Source organism: Eretmochelys imbricata, chromosome 14 (assembly GCF_965152235.1).
Source record: "Eretmochelys imbricata isolate rEreImb1 chromosome 14, rEreImb1.hap1, whole genome shotgun sequence".
Lineage (NCBI taxonomy): Eukaryota > Metazoa > Chordata > Testudines > Cheloniidae > Eretmochelys > Eretmochelys imbricata.
The window spans coordinates 15,875,238-15,894,918 of NC_135585.1; the positions used below are offsets into that span (position 1 = coordinate 15,875,238).

The following is a 19,681-nucleotide window of genomic DNA, read 5'->3' on the forward strand; positions in this document are numbered from 1 at the left end:
GATTTGTTTTGTGGGTCTTGCTCTTTTGTCTGCTACTCTCCCCAGCGACAAGTAGGTTCCTTCCCTCAGAGCAGTGGAGGGACACATAGAATTGCTTGAGCATAGCGTATTTTTTAAATAAACAAGAAATTAGTTTCCAAATTCCTCTTTCAGATGCTCAGCCTCAGTGTGCTTGAGAGACTGTTTTGTGGAACTAAGGAGCAGAGGACTGGTTAGAACTGGGTGTATTATACACTGCAAATTCTCCACAGGATTAATTTGGGAACAAGAGGCAAATTGTTAGCTTTTAAACCATCACTAGTCTCAACAGAGAACTGAGCTAAAAAGGCAGTTCAGATTTTCTCTTTTCTATTAAACCCCATTGGGTCTATATTTTTCTATATTATAGTAGTAGGGATAATCCAAAGATTTATTCTCATCTTTCTGGGGACAGTTCTTAAGAGTGTTTGGAAACATAAATATCTTCTGCTAACATTTGCTTCTGACCAGATTTGGAGCTCTCTTGAACTGGCAAGAAATGGTTCACTTGGACACAGCACTCCTCCTTGCTTAAAATGATTTGTGGTGTTGCTTGTGCCCTGCTGAGCAGCTGCACTTCGCGGGTAAGCGTTTAGGTTTGTAAAGCGCTTTGGCACGATCTGAGTTACAAGTTATTTTTGAACCAATGTATTTTGTTGTGGTTCACGCCATGTTTTTTTCTAAGGAAATTTTCTAGCTGGCTCAGTAATGGCAAAAACACTCATTTTTTCTGGGCTCACATCCAGTTTATGATCCCATAAGTGAGAACTGTTTGTACATCACATTGCAAATCCACCAGTGATATTTGGTGTAGTTGGTAGAATCTACCAGAGAGCAGCGCAGGGCTGAGATAAAATGGAGACAGAGCTATTTCTGATTCCTAATTGGTGCCTGGGTCAGAATTCAGATTACTGGTGGAGCAGGCTGAGAAAGCTCCTATTTGCACTATGGATAAAATGGAGGTCAGTCCCTATTGCTGCAAGATGATTACTGATAACCATTCATCACTTGGAAACAAATCTCCATTGTCTTATCCAGCATTAAAAAAACTCAGAACAATCAATGACAAGATGGCCAAATAATTCAGTCGTTTTGTTTTGTAAGGAAAGACAATCCAGTACATTATGATGTTTGTACACTGTTTAATGGTAGTTAACATTTTTTAATAGCATTATATTATTGTTACAGTTTCCTCACACACTTTAATACAGTAATTGTATACCTAAAAAAATCCTAAATAAAAAGAAGATCGCTATGTGAGGTGAAAATTGCTCAAGAAAAAACAGACACTCAGAATTGCACAATGCTGTTTAACAGCCGCTTATTGGATTTATCCTTTTGCTTTTGGAAAAGCAGAGGATAGATCCAGGCCTGGTTCAGTGTGAATTTCCTGATCATTCCAGTTTACACCCCATGCGTGTTAGGAATATAGGGATTTTAATCCTGGATCAGGCCAGTGGTCCATCTAATCCAGTACCCTGTCTCCAAATACTATCAGATGCACCAGAGGAATCTTGAAGAGGGAAGTTATTGAATAAACTGCCGACAGGGTGAACTTTCTTCCTATCCCTGATAGAGTTTGGTTTGTGCCCTGAAACATGAGGGTTTATCTTTCTTCCTAATGGACTGAAAGAATAGGCAGGGGATATTCATCTTAAAATGCAGCAAATTGTATAGCTGTGATAAAATGAATCAGCTCAACGGCTGTCTTTTATTAAAGCTACTTTCACAAGTTATTGCAGGCAAATGTGGAAGAGCATTTATAGCAGGTTCTCTGTAAAAATCCTACTGTTTCATTTCATGGACATACCAATTATTTGTGGGGCCTAGTGGATAGCGTTATTCACTGTTGGGCAGGGCACTGGTTTCATGGTTGACCTTGGAACTCATCCTCTCCAACCTGCCATAGAATTCTTGGCCTGCCAAGAATAGGCCAAGTTCAGGCATGGAGGTAAGCAGGTATACCAGCCACAATGGAAGTTGCAACTGCTTATCACAGGGCTGAGAAGGGCCCATGTCAATAGCTTCCTGCCATGCATTGCATTCTGCACTACCCTAGTGGCTGCTTATGGAGTGGTTCTGAAGTCTTACATCAGCATTTTCTTCCATCCACGGGGAGGGTAATATAATAAGGCTTCCCTTTTATATAGCACCTTTCAACAGTGGTTCTCAAAGCCCTTTTTAAAGCCAGGTATTAGTATCCCCATTTTACAGAATGGGAAAAAGAGGCACAGAATGGTTAAGTGATTCACCCAGGGTCACATAGCAAGTCAGTGGAAGAACGAGGAACAGAATCCAATTCTCCCAACTCCTAATGCCCTGCTCTAACTGCTAGACATCATTGCCTCCTGAGTACTGCCACTGCCTTCACCGCTGAAGCCCAGGATGGGAAAAAAGTTATGCAGATACACAGGGGAAAGACAAAAGTTTAGGATCACCCTAATTGATTAATCTCCTGAATGAGTACCACAGACAGGGCGTGTGACATACACCTTTGCTACGGGCAACTGGGAAAATGGGGAATGCCCACCTTTGCATAACAGACCCTCTGCCAAAGACACATTCATTCTAATAAGGAATTAAGTCATCTTCTTTGATACACAGATGGAACCAGGGGCCCACTCCTGCAGCCCACAGTCAGGCAAAACTCCTGTTGAAGCTAATGGGAGCTTTGCTTGAGTAGCATGGTCAGAATTTGGCCCATGAGAGAGAGCTATATTAGCCGATAAAGACTTAAGCAAGTGTCCTAGAGCCCTTACTGCACATATTAAGCAGAAGTACAGAGATTAATATCTTATTTTCCCCTCTCATTGCATTATGGATAGCTTCTCTGTTGTGAAGGTTGAATCTAGCTTTTTGCTTATATAGCCATTTCCAACCCTCCAGCTTCGCCAAAACTAAAGCAATCCACATGAAATGGCACAAATATCGTCTAATGCTACATTAGAGATTTTATGCAAAGTCAGACACAAAAAAGACACAGTGTTTCAGAAATAAGAGTTAAAAACATAAGAAGTGAACTCTTGTCCCCATTGAAATCAATAGCAAAATTCCTATACACTTAAACAGGGTCAAGATTTCATCCAAGGTGTTTGCACTTCTTGAAGAATTTGCTAATCTTTTTTTCAATAGCTCATAATATTTCAAAAATCACCATATAATAATAATTCCTAGCTCTTTTTTATATATATATATATATATATATATATATATCAATATATATTTATATCTAGCACTTTTCATCAGTAGATCTCAAAAGTATTTTACAAAGGAGGTAAGGATCATTATGCCCATTTTACAGATGGGGAAGCTGCAGCACAGACCTGGGAAGTAACTTGCCCAATGTCATCCAGCAGGCTTCTGGCAGTTCTGGGAACAGAACCCAGGTCTTCTGAAGCTGTTGGCCTTCAGAGGACTGGAGCCTTTGACTATTTTCAGAAGGCGAGTGGGTGCATTTCATCAGGCCTCCATGTTGGGAGATGTACCTGTAATTTCAACTGTGAATTTCCTGGCCTTTGGACTTCTTTTTTAATTACAGCATTTTATTAAGGTTTTTTCCTTGAATATATTTCTATGTATTTACAGCCTTAACTCCATCTTAGCAGTTGATGGGCCAAATTCATCCCTACTGGAAGCGGGTTACATCTGTGGTGAATTTGACCCAATTACTTTCTCTCTACATATATACAGTACACTAGATTTCTTTTTTTTTTTTTTTTTTATAATGCAAGCTCTAGGAGGTAGGTGATAAACTAATATCAGAGAAAATGAACTCATAGCAATGCATATAACACTGAGACATGTAGGAGATGAAGTTACTGCAGTGCATAGATGTGACAGTAATTCATTCCAGCTATTATATATCTCCAGGGTATATTTGAGAAGGTGGCTTGAGAAATGTGCTCTTGAAAGTTCTCTTTTCCTTTCTACCTTTTTCAGAAGGGATTCTTCACCATCCTTTATATTAAGGATACATTTATAAATGGTTAATACATAATTAACAGATGTTTTAATATATAGTTAATGAAAGGTTACAGATTGTCACAATCCAACAGGTCAGTAGGTTGTTTTTAACCAGGACTTACAACCACCTAGAACAGCTTCTACTAAGGTGCTGATAACCATCTTCTATAACACACGCTATTTATATCTGTAACAACTTATCACATCTATTAATCATTTAAAACCCTTTATAAACTACACTGGGGTATATTAATAACTAAAAAGGAACTGCACTAACTCGAGTCTTTTAGGAGTTTGGGATTTTAATGCTACTAAAGTTCCCAAGAAAGTAGGGATGTGATTATAACAGAAAAGGAATCCTGCAGCGATGCCTTAATTAACTAAATAATAGTTCCTGGATAAGAAACTATCTGTTAAAAGTGAATTTTCATAAATACCACTACTGCTATTTCAGGATCTCCAGCCAGTAAATGGTGCTGGAGTCTCTCACTAGCAGCTATTTCATCCCACTGGCTGGGATATTTTATAGTACTGGGAAGCAGATGGAGGGCCCAGAGCTGCTCCAGTGTAAGTCAATTGGACTTTAGCCTAAGTAAGGCGTTCAGGACTGGCCTCATAATGCCCATAGGAATATTTTTCTTTCCCAAATGCAACAGACCAACATTCAAAGCATCTGCAGAAGATGATGTTCATGATGCATATATAGATGGTTTGCATGAACATCACAGACGTCATTCGTTTCCCTTTACATATAACATCACTTTGTTCAGGGGATTGGCAATGGGATTTGGGATATTTCATCTCTGTGTCACCAGTTCAAATCCATCCCATATTGAAAGTTGTTACCATCTGGATGGTTATTTGGTGGACTATGTGAAAATGAGCTTGGTGGTCCCAGACCAGTTTTAGTGGACGGGTGACATCGCAATGGGGGCTAGACGAGTTGGCAGTCCCACTGAAGAAGCCAAGAATTGAATGAACCTCTCTCAGAAGCTAGAGAGGGATAAGTTCTACAACATTCGTTCACCTCCCCCATCTCCTGACTAATGCGAGATTGTTCTACACAGTATAGTTTTAAGTCTTTTATCCAAACCGCTTTTAAATAATTCAGCTGATGGGGCCTTCCACCATTTCCCTTGGGAGACTATTCCACAAAAGAAAAGATCTCGCTATTACGAAGTTTCCCTGATATTCAGCTTTCATTATCCTTAATTTCATCCCTTTCTCCTAGTTATAGCCCTCCTTACCACCCCTAACAATTCTTACTAAACTGAGGTTACATCCTTGTGCATCGGAGTCATGCCCCATCGTCAATCTGCAGCCAATCCAGGACTTCTTTTAATCTTTTCTCAACCAGCCCAGCCCTCCCACACCCTTAGTTATTCTTGCTGGTTCTCCCTGAATTCCGGTCTCCCTCTTTCTGGTGTGGAGGTGTGTTGGACTCAGCTGAGCATTCTAGGTGTGATCTCATCGGTGCTGGTCTATCACCTCCCTGCTTTGGGACATGAGGTGTCTTTATGAGCAGCACATTTATGGCTTGGGGGGGCAGGAGGGGGCACTCTCACTCTTAAATATGGTCCCTCCAGAATAAGGTTGAGGCACGCTGGTGGTGCAGTGCTGGGGAAGCATGCACTGTTCTGTGTAGAGCATTGTATTTGTGCAGCCCATGCTGTACCTGCTGTTTTTAAAGCATTGTCTAGGAGGCGTTCGCCCAGAAAGCAGATTTTGAAGGCGTAGGGGGGCTAACACATATTAAACGACCATCCCGCATTTACAGTGTGGACTAAGGCACAGAGCAGAGTAACTGTGGAATCACACGATCAGAGTGGTCACTAAGATTATATCCTCTTGGTTAGGAACGGAGGGCTGGCAGGGATAGGCCATTATAAAATGCCCGTTTTTTAAAGATAATAATAATAGCTAGCTCTTATCTATTGCTTTTCCTCAGTAGATCTCAAAGCACTTTACAAAGCAGGTTAATATACTTACTCCCATTTTACAGAGGGGAAAACTGAGGCACAGAATGGTGACATGACTTACCCACAGTCACACAATGGCAGAGCCAGAAACAGAACCCAGGTCTCCTGAGTCCCAGTCCAGGTCTCTATTCACTAAGGGGCGACTTCTGTTTGTTAACCCCTGGGTTACAAACAGCACAGGGCTAGAGTGGGTTGGCAGGGCTATTCCAGAGAGAAGACTATATAAGCCATGGTGCTGGTAAACAATTACAAGAGAGACTCCTGAGTCTTCTCTGCAAGTTACCTCCGCTTTAACACTGAAACACAATCTTTCTTCAACGGCCCAATCTGCATATGGGCATCTACGCTTTCAAGGAAAAAGGCTGGTTTGAGGTTATATGCAAACAGCAATGGGAACTGGTGGTTGATCTTATTCTGGAAGGGGTCAAAGTGGCCTTTTTTGAAGCGGGCAACCTTGAGCTGTTGGAGACACGTCATCTTGGAGTCCCTGACCCCATAGAAGGTCAGTGCCTTTTCCGAATACTCCAGGTACACCCCGATCGTGTGAAAGAAGGGCTGTTGGATAACAGATTCAAAGCCACCAAACCAGGCCACGTAGTTCTGTCCATTCCACTGCAGGCAGCAGGATTTCTCGTTCCTCCCCAGGCGGCCTCTGTCGTAGGACTCCCGCGGGTTGAAGTCCTCGGCGATGACGCCGATGCTCACCCAGCCGTCGATGATTTCCACCTCCCAGTAGTAGTTGCCTCGGTTCATCAGGTTCTCGCCCAGCACCTGCTCACAGTTGATGAATCTGGTTGGGCTCTCGGGGTAGCCGATGGGGTTCAATACACGTTTGGCCCCTTTGGTTCCAAACAGCTGGAGGAACTTGTCCGCGGTGTCGCTGTCCAAATCGATGATGAAGGCAACTGTGAAGGAGGGGACAAGCAAACGCAAGAGAAAGAATCAGAATAGAATTTAGCACAGAGCATCCCATCCCCCTTTAGCCCCAAGTGGTGAGTTTCAGTGGCTAGCGTTACCAGGTCTGTTTCCGTATTATCGCTCTCCAATATCCGGGCAGAGGTATTTCCCACCCCCTGGCCCAAATGACAATAAACACCCACCCAGCTATTGACCCAAATCAGCAAAGCTAAAGAGATGCGTCTTGGGGTATGTCTACACTGCAAGCAGAGGTGTGACTGTAGCATGCGGGAAGGGGATACCCGCATTAGCTTTACTCTAGCCAGCACGGATAACCATAGTAGCGTAGATGTGATGGCATGGGCTTCAACACAGGCTAGCTATAGAGCAGGAGCCTGCTGGGCAGCCTGGTTGCTAGCCCATGCCACTGCATCTCCACTTCTGTTGTTACCTGTACTAGCTGGAGTAAAGCTAGTGCGGGTATGCATATGCATTCTACAATCACACCTTCCCTTGCAGCGTAGACATGCCCTTAGTACGGTGTCCTACTGGCTGCTGGATGATCATTAGGAGAATTCCAGAGCAGAGAGCCCTGCCCCGAGAACTTCCCGCCACCCCCACCCCTCTAGGAATTCAACCCTGCCTATAGAAAGCAAAAGCATTCCTGCTGATTGCAGCTAACATACAGTGTCTGATCGGATGGTGCGTGTTAGGGTGATTAGTCACAGACTAAGGCAGCAGATTATTAGCAGGGCCAGAAATAACATGAAAGACCAGCTCTCTCTGTCTAGCAGAGAGGTTAAGAGGAGTATTCTGAATTTACCATGCAGCAGATTTATCCATTAAGAGCTTCTAAATGCTGCAGAGAACTGCACAGACTCAACCCTACCCCCAATAAATTGACCACATGCCCTTGCACTGAGAAGCTGAGCAGGTACCCACCATGGATACTGAATTTGAAAGAACCAACAGATTTTTTATGGCTGGTCTTGTTCTCTAGGGCAGCAAGGGGCTGGGGGGACATGGAAGCAATAGGCCTCCTACCACTGAATACTGGAGCAGCAGTAATTGGCCCCAGAAGGATAATATTTAATCCCAAAGGATTTCTGTCTGGTCAGAAGGAGGGTTATGGCCTGGGGCCTTGTTGGATGTTTACAAAACAGGAGTTCAGTTGGGATAGAGTACAGGCCACCCTCCCACGCCCAGGAATAAGGCAGAGTGTAGATCCACGAAGCCCAGGGGATCCAGCTTGCTAGTGAGATGCAGAGGAGTCAGGGGGAACAGGGAGGTCCTTGAATTTCCCGCCGGATGAGGCGTTCATGGATTGGATCCATATCTGCACAGGCCCGTCTTCCCTGCAGAGAGGGACCAGCAGACTGGTGCAGCAGCTCCTCCAAGAAGACTGTTGACAAGCACTAGAAAATCGCCCTTGTATTTGTGAGTAAAACCATGTCTGCGTGAACAGACGAGGAGCAGAAAACAAAGCCGGGGGAAGAGAGCAGAGATCCACAGTAGTGTAAAGACGAGAGATGGCTCACTGGGAGGGATGCAAGTTCAATCCCTCTCCCCCCTCTGCGAGCTAGTGCTCCACCATGCGCTGCTGGAGCACAGACTGTCAGATCAAGTCTCTTTCTAGCCCTTTTGGTTCTGCAGCTGGTCTTTGTGTGGCAGCTTGCCAAGCCCCGCACAGTGCTTTGAGTGTCAGTCACGGTGTCTGAATCAGGCAACTTTTCACTGTAGCCCTCTTCGGTTAGCCTGGCTCTTCCTTGGGCTCTTTTGATTCAGAATTTTGTCCAGCTTTAACAACTTCATCTATTCAGCAACCGAATTATCCACCTGCCTGAAGCCATCAAACTGATTCAAAACATAGCACGGAATTAGTGTTATTCTGATTACAAATTATTTGACTCCAGAGGTTCCGAGCTAATTAAACAGAAGATCAAATTCATCTGTATCTGAATTAAGTGGAAAGCGCTTTAAGTGCAACAGCGTCTTGGCTAGGTCTCCCCGAACTGGTTTGGCAGAGCTACATATAGGCTGAGTTTTTAAGACTTTAGCTGGAAGGCAAATGGACTCCCTTTATTAGCTGTATGGTATTTATCCCAACAACATGGACCAGACCCTGCCAGGGAGCAGACATACAAACGCAGCTGCCAGTACAGAAAGTTTACATGTCATCAGTGCTTTGAGCAGAAAGGGGAAATCCAGTAACTGACCTTAGCAACAGAAGCCAAAGCAAAAGTCAGGGTCTTACATTTCAGGAAATAGTCTCTTGTCTCCAAGCAGGCTGGACTGTTTGATTTGTCCGAAGGTTGGAGCTCAGCGACTGCTGCCAGGAGAGGAATAAAAGGCGTCACCATCGAGCTACTTAAACAGCAAAGGCAACAAAGCCCCCGTGAACGGATGCTGCGTGAATCTCAGAGGGAGGTGCAAAGCCCCGGGCCTCACAGCTCAGGGTGCATCGTGCTACTCCTGCATTTAAAAATATAAAACAAAGACCAAAAAAGGAACATCCCTGGGACTCTGTAACATTCATGCAGGGTCCTATGACAGATGGTCCTGCTGCTGCACTGCCAGCCAGCCAATAGGGGGCACTAACAACCCAGCCCTGTCTTCCTAGGCTGAGGCCAGAACACAGTATACACAACACAAGCCAGATCCCTGTTGGACTGGGCTTAATGGCAGGCAATGGCCACATGTGTTCCGCAGGAGGAGACGGGTGGGGCTGGGAAGGGAATGATTTTGATGGGTCTCCAGGAGAATTACAAACAACGGAGAGCTGAACCAGTCATTAAAAGCTAAAATGGAGCTGCCTGAGTCTGTCTGAAACTCAACCAGCAGCTTCGGCTTCCCCCCCTCACCCCGGCAGGACGGAGAGTCCGGGAACGAAGTGGTTGGTCTGTGTTCAGAGGAGACAAGTCTCCCTTTCATAGGAAGCCTCTTGGGGGAAGTTCCCCAAACCACCCAGCCACACCTAGCTCCAAGCCTGTTTGTTGTCTTCTGACTTTCTAGTCGTTGTGGAAACTTCATAAAACCTCCAGAGCGAGGTGTGAGCCCAGATGGCAGAGGCTGACTGAGAGGCTGATTATGCAGTTGCAGCGTAACCATGCTGTACAGTTTCCAAGGCTGTGGGGACGGGTAGGGAGCTCTTCACGGTTCTGCCCTGAGGGTGCTGGCTTCTCACATTATGTGCTAGTTATAAAAGTTGTGCTAGTTGTGCATGCTGGGGAGCAATATAAACCTTGGCCCACACAACAAGGAGCTAGCGCATGGTGGCTAAATACACACCTTCTTGCATCCCATGGAAACAAGACTCTTCATACCCCTTCCCCAGCAATTGGTCCCACTGGTTCTTGCATGCAGTCACCAGCAGCTCCTTCATGGCACACACAGCCTGGCTAGACTTGGTGAAGCTCAATTCCTTCTGGAAGCTTGGACACAGGGAACTCTTTTCCTCAGCTGCCATTTTTAACGCCTGGAACTCCTGAGCCAAGGACACAGGGATCAAAAGACTTAAAGAATCTTGGGATGCGTCTTGTTCCACCACCACACCCCTTCCCGAAACACTCGTGCAGTGATTGTTCCCAGGACCCAGCATGAAGACAGACATGCAACAGGGAGGGAACGACTTCTCTGGTCATGTGTCCCTTAGTCAGTTTCAAATCTGACTCAAGAATATCACGTACAACAGTATCTCCTCCCATCAAGGACCATTGCCCCAGCTCCACAGCTGAGGATCGCTCGCGCTGCAGAGATTGCCTCCATGCCAGGGGCTGCTTTGTGCATGCCCACAATAAATTGCCCATTATTTCCCCCCCTTTAATTTTCCAGTGAATGAAAGGAGGCGAGTTAGTTCACATGCAACCCAAAAACCCAATATCAAACTCACTGTAGTGACCTTTAATTATGGGCCTGAGCCTAGGGCGTCATTTGAACTGGGCCTTTTCCAACAATTCACCCTCTTCACCTCCTATTTCCGTTCACCTGCTACCCGATTAGCATGGCCTTAGGAGGCACAAGTCTACAGGCTTTGTCCCCACACTGCTGCATTGCAGATCTGAACCCTCTATTATGCATGTGTAACACCAACAGACCCTGATTGTCAGCAGGCAGGATCAAACCCGGGACCTCTGGAGCTTAGTGCATGAGCCTCTACAGCATGTGCTAAAAGCCACCTGGCTGTAGAGCAGACTCATTATTCTCTAAGTGGTCTCGATGCCACTACATGGGACAGAGCACCACACCCAGGAGGTGTGTGGGTTACACATGCGCTGTCATATACCAGCAGGGATCGCTGGCATAGTTTAACCTTTGCCAGCTCCTGGGCCCTTGTTCTTCACAGAGTCATGCCCTCCGTTATAACAAAGGTTTAGTGTTAACAATAATTTGGGAAGTATCTAGCTATGTACTTGGTGCAGGTCAGCATGCACTCCCAGCACCCCGCCGCTCCCAGCACCCTGCCGCTCCCACCCACTCCCAGCGCCCGTTGCTGACAGTGAACCTCTGCTCCCTGTGTTTGTCTATCTTCCATTTGCAACCATGAGTGTGGGCAAGTTGCTCTCTAGCAGCCTGACCCAAAGGCCCCTGAAGGCAATGGAAAAATGCCTGTTGTCTGCAGTGGGCTTTGGGTCAGATCCTGATTGAACAATGGAGTAGCCAAGAGCTGCACTGCAGTTTGGAGGGAGAGGGGCTTGGAAGTGTCACATTCCAGCTCCCCAAGAAGGGCTAGCGGAGATCAGTACCTCAGGTCATTTGTGACTTTTAACCCTGCCCCAGCACTTGCTCTGCTCCTGGCCAGTCCCTGCGCACCTGTAGGAAGTAAATGGTATCCGTGCTCGGAACCCGCTCCAGGTTCTGCCTGCACTGAGCCAGCTTGGCACGCCTCTCCTCCTTCTGCCGGAGATCCCCTTCAGCCTCAATCAGCATGGATCGCTCGCCATCCTCAATGAAGCCAGTCACCTCTTTCTGGAAGGTCACCAGAGCTCTGGAAGCTTCATTGAAGAGCCTGCTAACATTTTCCTTCTCCTTCAGGGCGGCGCTCTATGCACACAAAGATGGGCATCTGCATTATTAGTAATCAGCTTTCCCCTTTCTATAGCTCAGTTCACGGAAGGATCTCAAAGCTCTTTACCAACAGCGGCAGTTCACGAAGATCTTGCCTGTACTGGGGTTTTTGGCACCAATGTAGCTGCACCGGAGCAAACCACCACTTGCACTAGGGCACTGTGCTTACACTAAGGGTTTGCACAGTGCAGCTGACATGGTGCCACAAAACGCACGCCAAGCAGTGTAGACAAGACCTGTGCCACACCCCTCTGAGGTCGGCAGGTGTTACTGCCCCCATTTTACACAGGGAGAAATGGGGGCACAGAGAGGTGAAGTGAACCAAGGTCAGCTGGGGGGCAGTAACAGAGGCAGGAATAGACCCCAACAGACTCCACTGTGTCCCTTTGCATTTCCATGGAGCATGGCTGCACTTGTCCAACTTGTTTCACTTTAGGAAAAGGAGGACTTGTGGCACCTTAGAGACTAACCAATTTATTTGAGCATGAGCTCAATTGGTTAGTCTCTAAGGTGCCACAAGTACTCCTTTTCCTTTTGCGAATACAGACTAACACGGCTGTTACTCTGAAACTTGTTTCACTTTGATCACCTCTCCCTTCACTTCCCCCACCTCTCTCCACAGGAAATGGTAGTTCAGCACTTTCCCTCAGGCTGTGCTTTGCTGTCCCATGCAGAGATGCAGTTAATGCCAAATCCACAGTCTGGTATGTGATCAAGGCATCGAACAGGCACAATACCTCCCCAAATGGGAGCAGAAAGCGAGGTGAACGGTAGAGGTGAATGGGTGACAGACAAGCAACCCTGGAGTATAATCAGCCTGCTAAAAGCTTAGGTATGTGGCTGCCATGGCGACTGAGTTCCTCCAGGGGAGCAACCTCAGTCCCAGAAACGGTTTCCACAGAGGCAGTATTTCCTATCCTGACAACATTCCAGATTGGGGGCCGTGTATCAGGTCAGATGGCCCCGGGGGAAGTCAGATGCCAGCAGGCTGGGTGGCCACCATGCTTTCCGAAAACACCTGAGCGCTCCCGAACTGGGAAGAGCCGCCTCTAGAAGTCTCTCCGAAGTCGCTCTCAGTTCTAGGTGGGCTCTCCAGGGCATTTGTTAGAGGACAAAGTTCAGAGGGGAGGTGGAAGGGAGAAGAAAATGCTCCAAGCTCAGCTCAAGCCCTGGGCAAGATAACAACAAGATCATCTTACTTTGATGAGCTCCACGGTCTTCCTGGTCTGCGCGACAGTGACTCCCAGCTCATCCAGCTGGTTCTCCACGCAGCTCAGGATCTTGGGTCGCTGGGCCTTTAAAACAAAAAGGATGAAACCAGCCCTGCTGAAAGGTGCGTTTAGCTGCCATACCGGGACTGCATTCCGAACCTGAGCCTTCCGAATGGGTGCGGCTTATACACATCACCTGCAGGGAGCCACAGCACTCGCTCCATCACTAAGGTTACAAACACTTTTTCCCCGATAACCCTTATTTTTCACAGCCACCCCTCTAAAGTCTGCCAATAAAAACCAACTGAGCTGAAAATCAGGAGGATGCCTCTGAGGCCAAGGCAGAAATTTTCTACCAAATTTCAGGCAAATCGAACAGGGGATTCCAGAAATCAAGCAGGCAGTCTGTTTGCAAATGCTGAGTCCTTCCTTCGTCCTCACATTGCAGCAGAGATGGAGACACCGATGGACTCCGCCTTCCCTTGGGGCTCGAGCGGCCCAGGAGAAATTTGGGGTTCTTTTCTAGAAGGACAAAATCCCAGAACTGTGGGGCTGGAAGGGACTTTGAGAGGTCAGTGAGGTCAGCACCATGCGCTGAGGTAGGACCAAGTAAACCTACACCAGTCCTGGCAGGCGTTTGTCCAACCTGTTTAAATGAGCCGCTCGCTGCGAGCAGGATTCAAACTTGTGCAGGTCAACCCCATTGGCTTCCAACACTGCAAGCTTCCACTGCGCCACTCTGCTGAGCACTACGCGTGGGAACGACCCCTACAGCGAGCCAGTCGAAGCATGGCAGTTCCCGGGGCTCGCCCAACTGGATGGGGCATTTCACGGACCCAATGGACACCCGTTACGCCAGTCGCACCTTCGTGCCCCCTATTAACCAATGCTCTGAACAGCTAGCGTGTGCAGCGTCAGCACCTTGCAGGGCGGGAAACTCACCATGCAGGGTGTTCCACTCAACTCCTGTGCTCATTGTCTTAATAGCTCCTGCAACAGGGGGCAGGGAGGGGAGGGGCATACCTATTGGCGGAGGCAGGGATGGGGTGTCATGCTCATTGACACTGATGGGGGGGTCAGGGAGGCTTTGTGGATGGGTAGAGTGAAAGGGGCATGCAGGAGGTAAGGGGTACTGTAGTTAGGGAGACAGGGAACCATCTCTGCCCCATCCCGACCAGGCCCCACTACACAGATCCCCCACTTGAACTGGTGAGTCAGACTGGGACTGGCAGCCAGGGGCATGAGGATATTTACTGGAGCTGAAGAGGGGGAATTTCTGGAGGGGGAGGTGTGGATGGAAGGGCAGAGATGACTCCCTCAACAGCAATCTCTTCCTGCTTCCCTCCCCCGCACCTGACCCATGTCCTGCACATCTAGGACTCTTATGGGGCCCCCTATTAATGGCCCCCCCAGGGTGAGCAGGGCTATGGTGGCATATGAGGGAAAGAGGGTTAGGGGCAGGTGGGTGTCGAAGGAGTAGGAGAAAGCAAGAGGGCAGTGGCACGGTCCCAACAGACCTGCTAGGACTCCCCAGGCAGGGGAGTCGTTCTGTTCCAAGCGTCCAATCAGCCCCATCTCCCTTAGACCACACCCCCATCCTTTGCTACCTCCCACTTTAACAACAATGGAAATTCAAATGCAAAAAACTTTGTTAAACACGGAGCAACAGCTGCAGCCTCACAGCAGTGTAGTGAGCTCCCCATCCCCTTCCAGAGTGGGGATTTGACATTCCCCAGCGTCCTTTCAAAGGGGAGAGGACTGCTGCTGAAGGTCAAAGGTTGGATAACCAGGAAATGCTGCGTAAAGGCCCCTGTGCGCCCCTTACAAGAGGGTCAGCTTCACCACAACACACATTAGAACATGTGCAGCTGTGCTGGGTGTGTTGGAAGCATCACCTTAACTCTGCATTGCCTGGTGTTCTAATGGTTGCAGTGTGCGTTGTGTGCTCAGGCCAATGCACCTGTAAAGGGTATGAGGGGCGGGCCCTTGACTCCACATTTCCTGGGTGTCTGAGGTTTGAGTTTTGAGAAGAAGACTCTCCCCTTCGTGAAGGTTGTGAGGGGCTCAGTACGTGGCTGCAGCCACAGCTGCACATGAGCAACGTTCTCGGGGTTTGGATAAACATCGGCCTGAGAGAGGCGCATTGAGAGCAAGGCACAATATGGTGTCGCTTGATGAAGTGAAAAAGCCAACCACACGCCAAACCACACCAACAGCACGGCACATGCCAGTGGCTGAGAGCATAAGAAGACCAGAGCAGGGAGAGATCTTACCTGGGAAGCTGCAGAACCCACAGGAGGGAGCAGGGAGGGTCAATGAAATTGACATTGACACGATCCAGGCTGTTTATGGCAACTTCAGATCCTAATGCAGCTGCCTGATACCTCTGCCCCCAGAAGCTGACTCCACCCTCCTCCATTGCCAGGTAGCATCTTGGACTAATCTTCCTGATGCATGGGGGGTGGTGAAGCATGATCCTTAGCATTACCCCCTTTTCCATCCCTCAAGTCAAACCACTGTGAGTAGTTACATTAATATGAAAGAGCCAACACTGTCCAGTAGATTGTGCCTCCAATATGATCTGCCTTAAACATGCTAGATCCGGTGGGCAGAGTATTGTTTGCCTAAGGCTGGCAGCTCCTTGGAGATCCTTGCCTTCCTCTGTGTTCTCCACCATGCAGATCACACCGATGGCACTCAATAATAAAAGGCAAGAGGATTTCTCTGCAGCAGGAGGGTGGCCTCAAGAACCAGATGAAATAGCATGTGTTAATTCCACCCCAGTACTCCCCACAATATATCAGATCTGTGATCGCCTAGGTTTGCCTCTAACAACTACGCCCACTCAGAGCTTCCTAGCACCAGCGGGAATCAGACTCAGATCCATCCGCTCCAATAGCACAGTCCCCTGCCACTTGAGCTGAAGGAGAATCCCCATGAAGTGGTAGCAGTATAAGAGCCATAACACAGGCACTTCAGCAACTCTGATTCTAACCAGTAGAGGGCAGTGGCCATTAACCAGGTCATGGCAACACCCGGCAAAGCTGCCCCTCCTCTCTCACTTTGGGAACTTCTCCCAACTACTGCAGATGACCCAGAATGAAACTGACAGCTCAAGGAAACCTTGTGGGTGAGAATTTGGTCGATGAGTCAAACCCATCTGGGAACGGGAGTGATGGAAAAATGCCTGCCGACAGAACACAAAAGACGAATGGACAAGGATTGGAGTCTGGGAATGGAGCCAAAAGAAATAAAGGACCTGATTTAAGATACTGTGGGAAAGAGACGCAAGTGGACAAATTGCTCCCAGGTTTAACTCAAGTGAAGGCGATGGAGTGAGGCCAGGGATGGATTTGGCCCAGTACCTCCCAAAGGAACCTGTATATGCCCAAACTTTTGTTTCTGCCTCCTCCCCAAACCCACACATAATCAGTTACATTACCAGATCTCTTGCATGTGTGTAATCTGGCAGCCCAGATGGAACCCTTTGTAGCAGTCCAGTTAAACTATTATTTTTACTTAAAACCATCTTGTCAGTGGATTTTCCAATGCGGATTTCCCCCCGCCTGGCTGCAGCTCCAGGGAATTGCAGAGAACAGAGCAGTTTTCAAGTTAACAAGCACAGAGTGTTCTGGGATTTTGACACCTTTTTCCCCTTCCCTCTCCCTCCACTGGCAAAATCCTACCTTGACTGTTAGACAGTTTCACAGTACAGTGCTTATGTCATAGCACTGTGCTTTAACAGGTTTGGTCCTACATGCATGAAAGGGGCCAAACTGTGTTCCCAGCTTGGAAAACAGACAACCCCCTCCCCAACCCATGACTTAACTGATATTTCAGTCCTGGGCTCCCCGCATACAGACCTACCGATGCCCTTTAATCCTGCCCTGCAGCATCACTAATATTCCAGTCCTGGGATACCACTCTGCCAATGCCCCTCAATCTAGACTCACAGCCCCCTGCAATCCCACCCCTGCGCTTCCCCCCAGCTTGACCGATGCCCCTCAGTCCTGACCCATAGCCCCCTGCTATCCCAGTGCTGGGCTCCCCCCACCCAGCCCTGTCAATGCCCCTCAGTCCTGACCCACAGGACAGCCCCATGCTATCCCAGCCCTGATGCCCCTCAACGCAACTCTCCCTGCTGTCCTGGCCCTAGGGAGCAAACCCCACAAGGGTCTGGGCGCCCAGCGTGGCGAGGGCTGTTCAGAGAGGTAGCAAGGTCCCCCCGCAGCCCCTTCTGTGCCCCCACCTTACCTCCTTGTGCTCCCGCTCCACCTCCACCGCCACCACCTCGTGGCTCCGGTGCTCCTGGCCCTGGCACAGCTGGCAGATGCAGGCCTGGTCCGTGCGGCAGAAGCTCTCCAGCGGCCGGAGGTGCAGCTTGCACAGGCTGTCCTCGATGCGGCGCAGCGGGGGCACCAGGCGGTGGCCCTGGAAGGCCGGGCTCCGCAGGTGGGGCTGCAGGTGGGGCGGGCAGAAGGAGGCCAGGCACACCAGGCAGGACTGGGCCGCCGTGGCCCGCCCGCCCTCGGGGCAGACGTCGCACAGCACCCGCTCCTCCTCCGGCTCCTGCCGCTGGGGGGCGCCGCAGGGCTCCGGCGGGCCGGCGGCCGCCTCCTCCCCCGGGGGCGCCGGCGGGGCCACGGGGCTGCGGGCGCCGGGCGGCGGCTGGCGGAGCTGGAGCAGCTCGCACAGCGTGTGGTTCTTGCGGAGCTGGAGGTCGGCCGGGAAGGGCTCCTGGCACAGCGGGCAGCGGGGGGCGCCCTGGCCGCCGCCCGCCCCGAGCCCCGGGCGGTGCCTGTGCGCTCCCAGGCAGCCCAGGCAGAAGTTGTGGCCGCAGGGGATGGTGACCGGGTCCTTCAGGGCGTCCAGGCAGATGGGGCAGCCGAAGGGGGAGTCCTGCGGGCTGGGCAGGCCGCCGCCGCCGCCCGCCGAGCCGCCCTCCATGCCGCGCCGACGGGCTGCTCCCTGCGAGTGCGAGGAACTGGGGGCCTCGGCAGCCGGGAGCAGGGCGGCCAGCTCCGCCCAACAGGAACTGGTGTCAGAGCGGCAGCCCTGGGGCCGGCTCCAGGGGGCGGGGGGCGCGGAATCCCCAAGAGAAACGGAGGTGGGGGGCAGGTCCCTGCAGCGGGGATCCGCCCGAGACGGAGACATGGGGGTACCCCCTGGAGCAGGGATCCCCCAAAACAGTGGTATGGGGGTACCCCCTGCAGTGGAGATCCCCTCAGAGAGTCACATGGGGGTACCCCCTCCAGGAGGGATCTCTCAAGAGAAAGTGACATCATGGGACAGCCCCCCTCCAGCACGGATCTCCCCCCCCCCCAGTGCACTCACTGACAACAGGGGGGCGGGGATTAAATAAAAGGTCAGTTTAAGTGTCAGAATTAAAAAAAAAAAAATCAGAGCAAGTTTCCTCCCCACCAAGCCTTCTCTCCATCACCAAAGAAGAGCGACTCTCCTTCCCCTAGAGAGGAGGGCTTCAGAGCAATCTGGGGCACATTGGCTTTCCAGGCCTATTGTCATGGACAGAGGCTGTCTTTCTGTTCCCTGCATGTACAGCTCCTAGCACAGTGCGGCTGTGAGCCATGACTGGGCTCCTAGGTGCTGCCTTAATACAAATAATAGCAGCAAATGTCATGGTGACTCAGACAGGCCACACCCCTGCAAACACACAGCATGAGCAGTCCCTCTGGAGTTAATGGGACTATGTGCACCTGGAGGATTTGGCCTGGGCATCAGTGCTAGTAGGATTCGGGGTTGCATATGGGGTTTTGGACACACCTGGTCACAACTGCTGCTTGCTCAGAATCCACCATTTTCAGCCCATTAAACATAATCTGCATCAACCTACCTACAGCCGGGGAGCAATGCACCAAGTCTCCCATGGGATTCCTCACATGCCTCCAGTTGCTCATGTGTGTAAGAGTTTGTGAGATTGGATCCCAGCCCAGGGTAGTTACACAGTGCCAGTCTCTCGAATTTCTGTGTGCTGGAATCCAGTGACTAGGCCAGCCATTGATATCAGGCCATTTTTATTTCTCTAGTATCAGGTCAGTTGTATAAATATCTCCTGCTGGACAGTTAGTTTTCTGTGTGTTTGCTTTTAAGGTCTGAAAACACCACACCCCTGGTTGGCTTCGAAGCAAGCAGAGCAATGAGATACAGGCCTTTTCCTTCTCATATCGTCCCAAACCTTTTCTGCTGGGAGTGTGAGACAGATTCCTTCCCTCCGTCTCTGAGTCAGCCCCCCTGGCCTGGCGCCTTGCATGCCCCAGGCCAAAATCACTGCTGGCAGAGGCGGGCGCTGCTCCATTGAAGCCAATAGCCGCCAGTGTTGAATATGGCCATCTGCTATTCATGTTCTTCCGAGCATGAGAGCTGGTGTGACAGGGGACAGTGCAGCCTCAGCAGAGGGCAGGAGGCAAATGGCCAGCCAGTGTCAGGAAGGGTGCCCCCTTCCATGGCTGCTCCAGATGCCACCCAGGTGAAGGGAATTGGACAGGGGCTCTGTGGAGAGCCAGAGCTATGGGGCGGTACCCAGGCTAAGGA

The 19,681-nt window shown here is 49.6% G+C and overlaps 1 protein-coding gene across 1 annotated transcript; it reads right to left on the reverse strand.

The window, feature by feature from the left end:
• Window positions 1-1,140: 1,140 nt before the first annotated feature.
• Window positions 1,141-18,079, reverse strand: TRIM47 (tripartite motif containing 47). Its single transcript, XM_077833277.1, has 6 exons — window positions 17,387-18,079; window positions 13,121-13,216; window positions 11,667-11,897; window positions 10,146-10,341; window positions 9,112-9,186; window positions 1,141-6,865 (listed from the first exon to the last, which is right to left on the reverse strand). The coding sequence occupies exons 1-6, from the start codon at window positions 18,077-18,079 to the stop codon at window positions 6,240-6,242; spliced, it is 1,917 nt and encodes a 638-aa protein (XP_077689403.1). The 3' UTR covers window positions 1,141-6,239.
• Window positions 18,080-19,681: the final 1,602 nt, after the last annotated feature.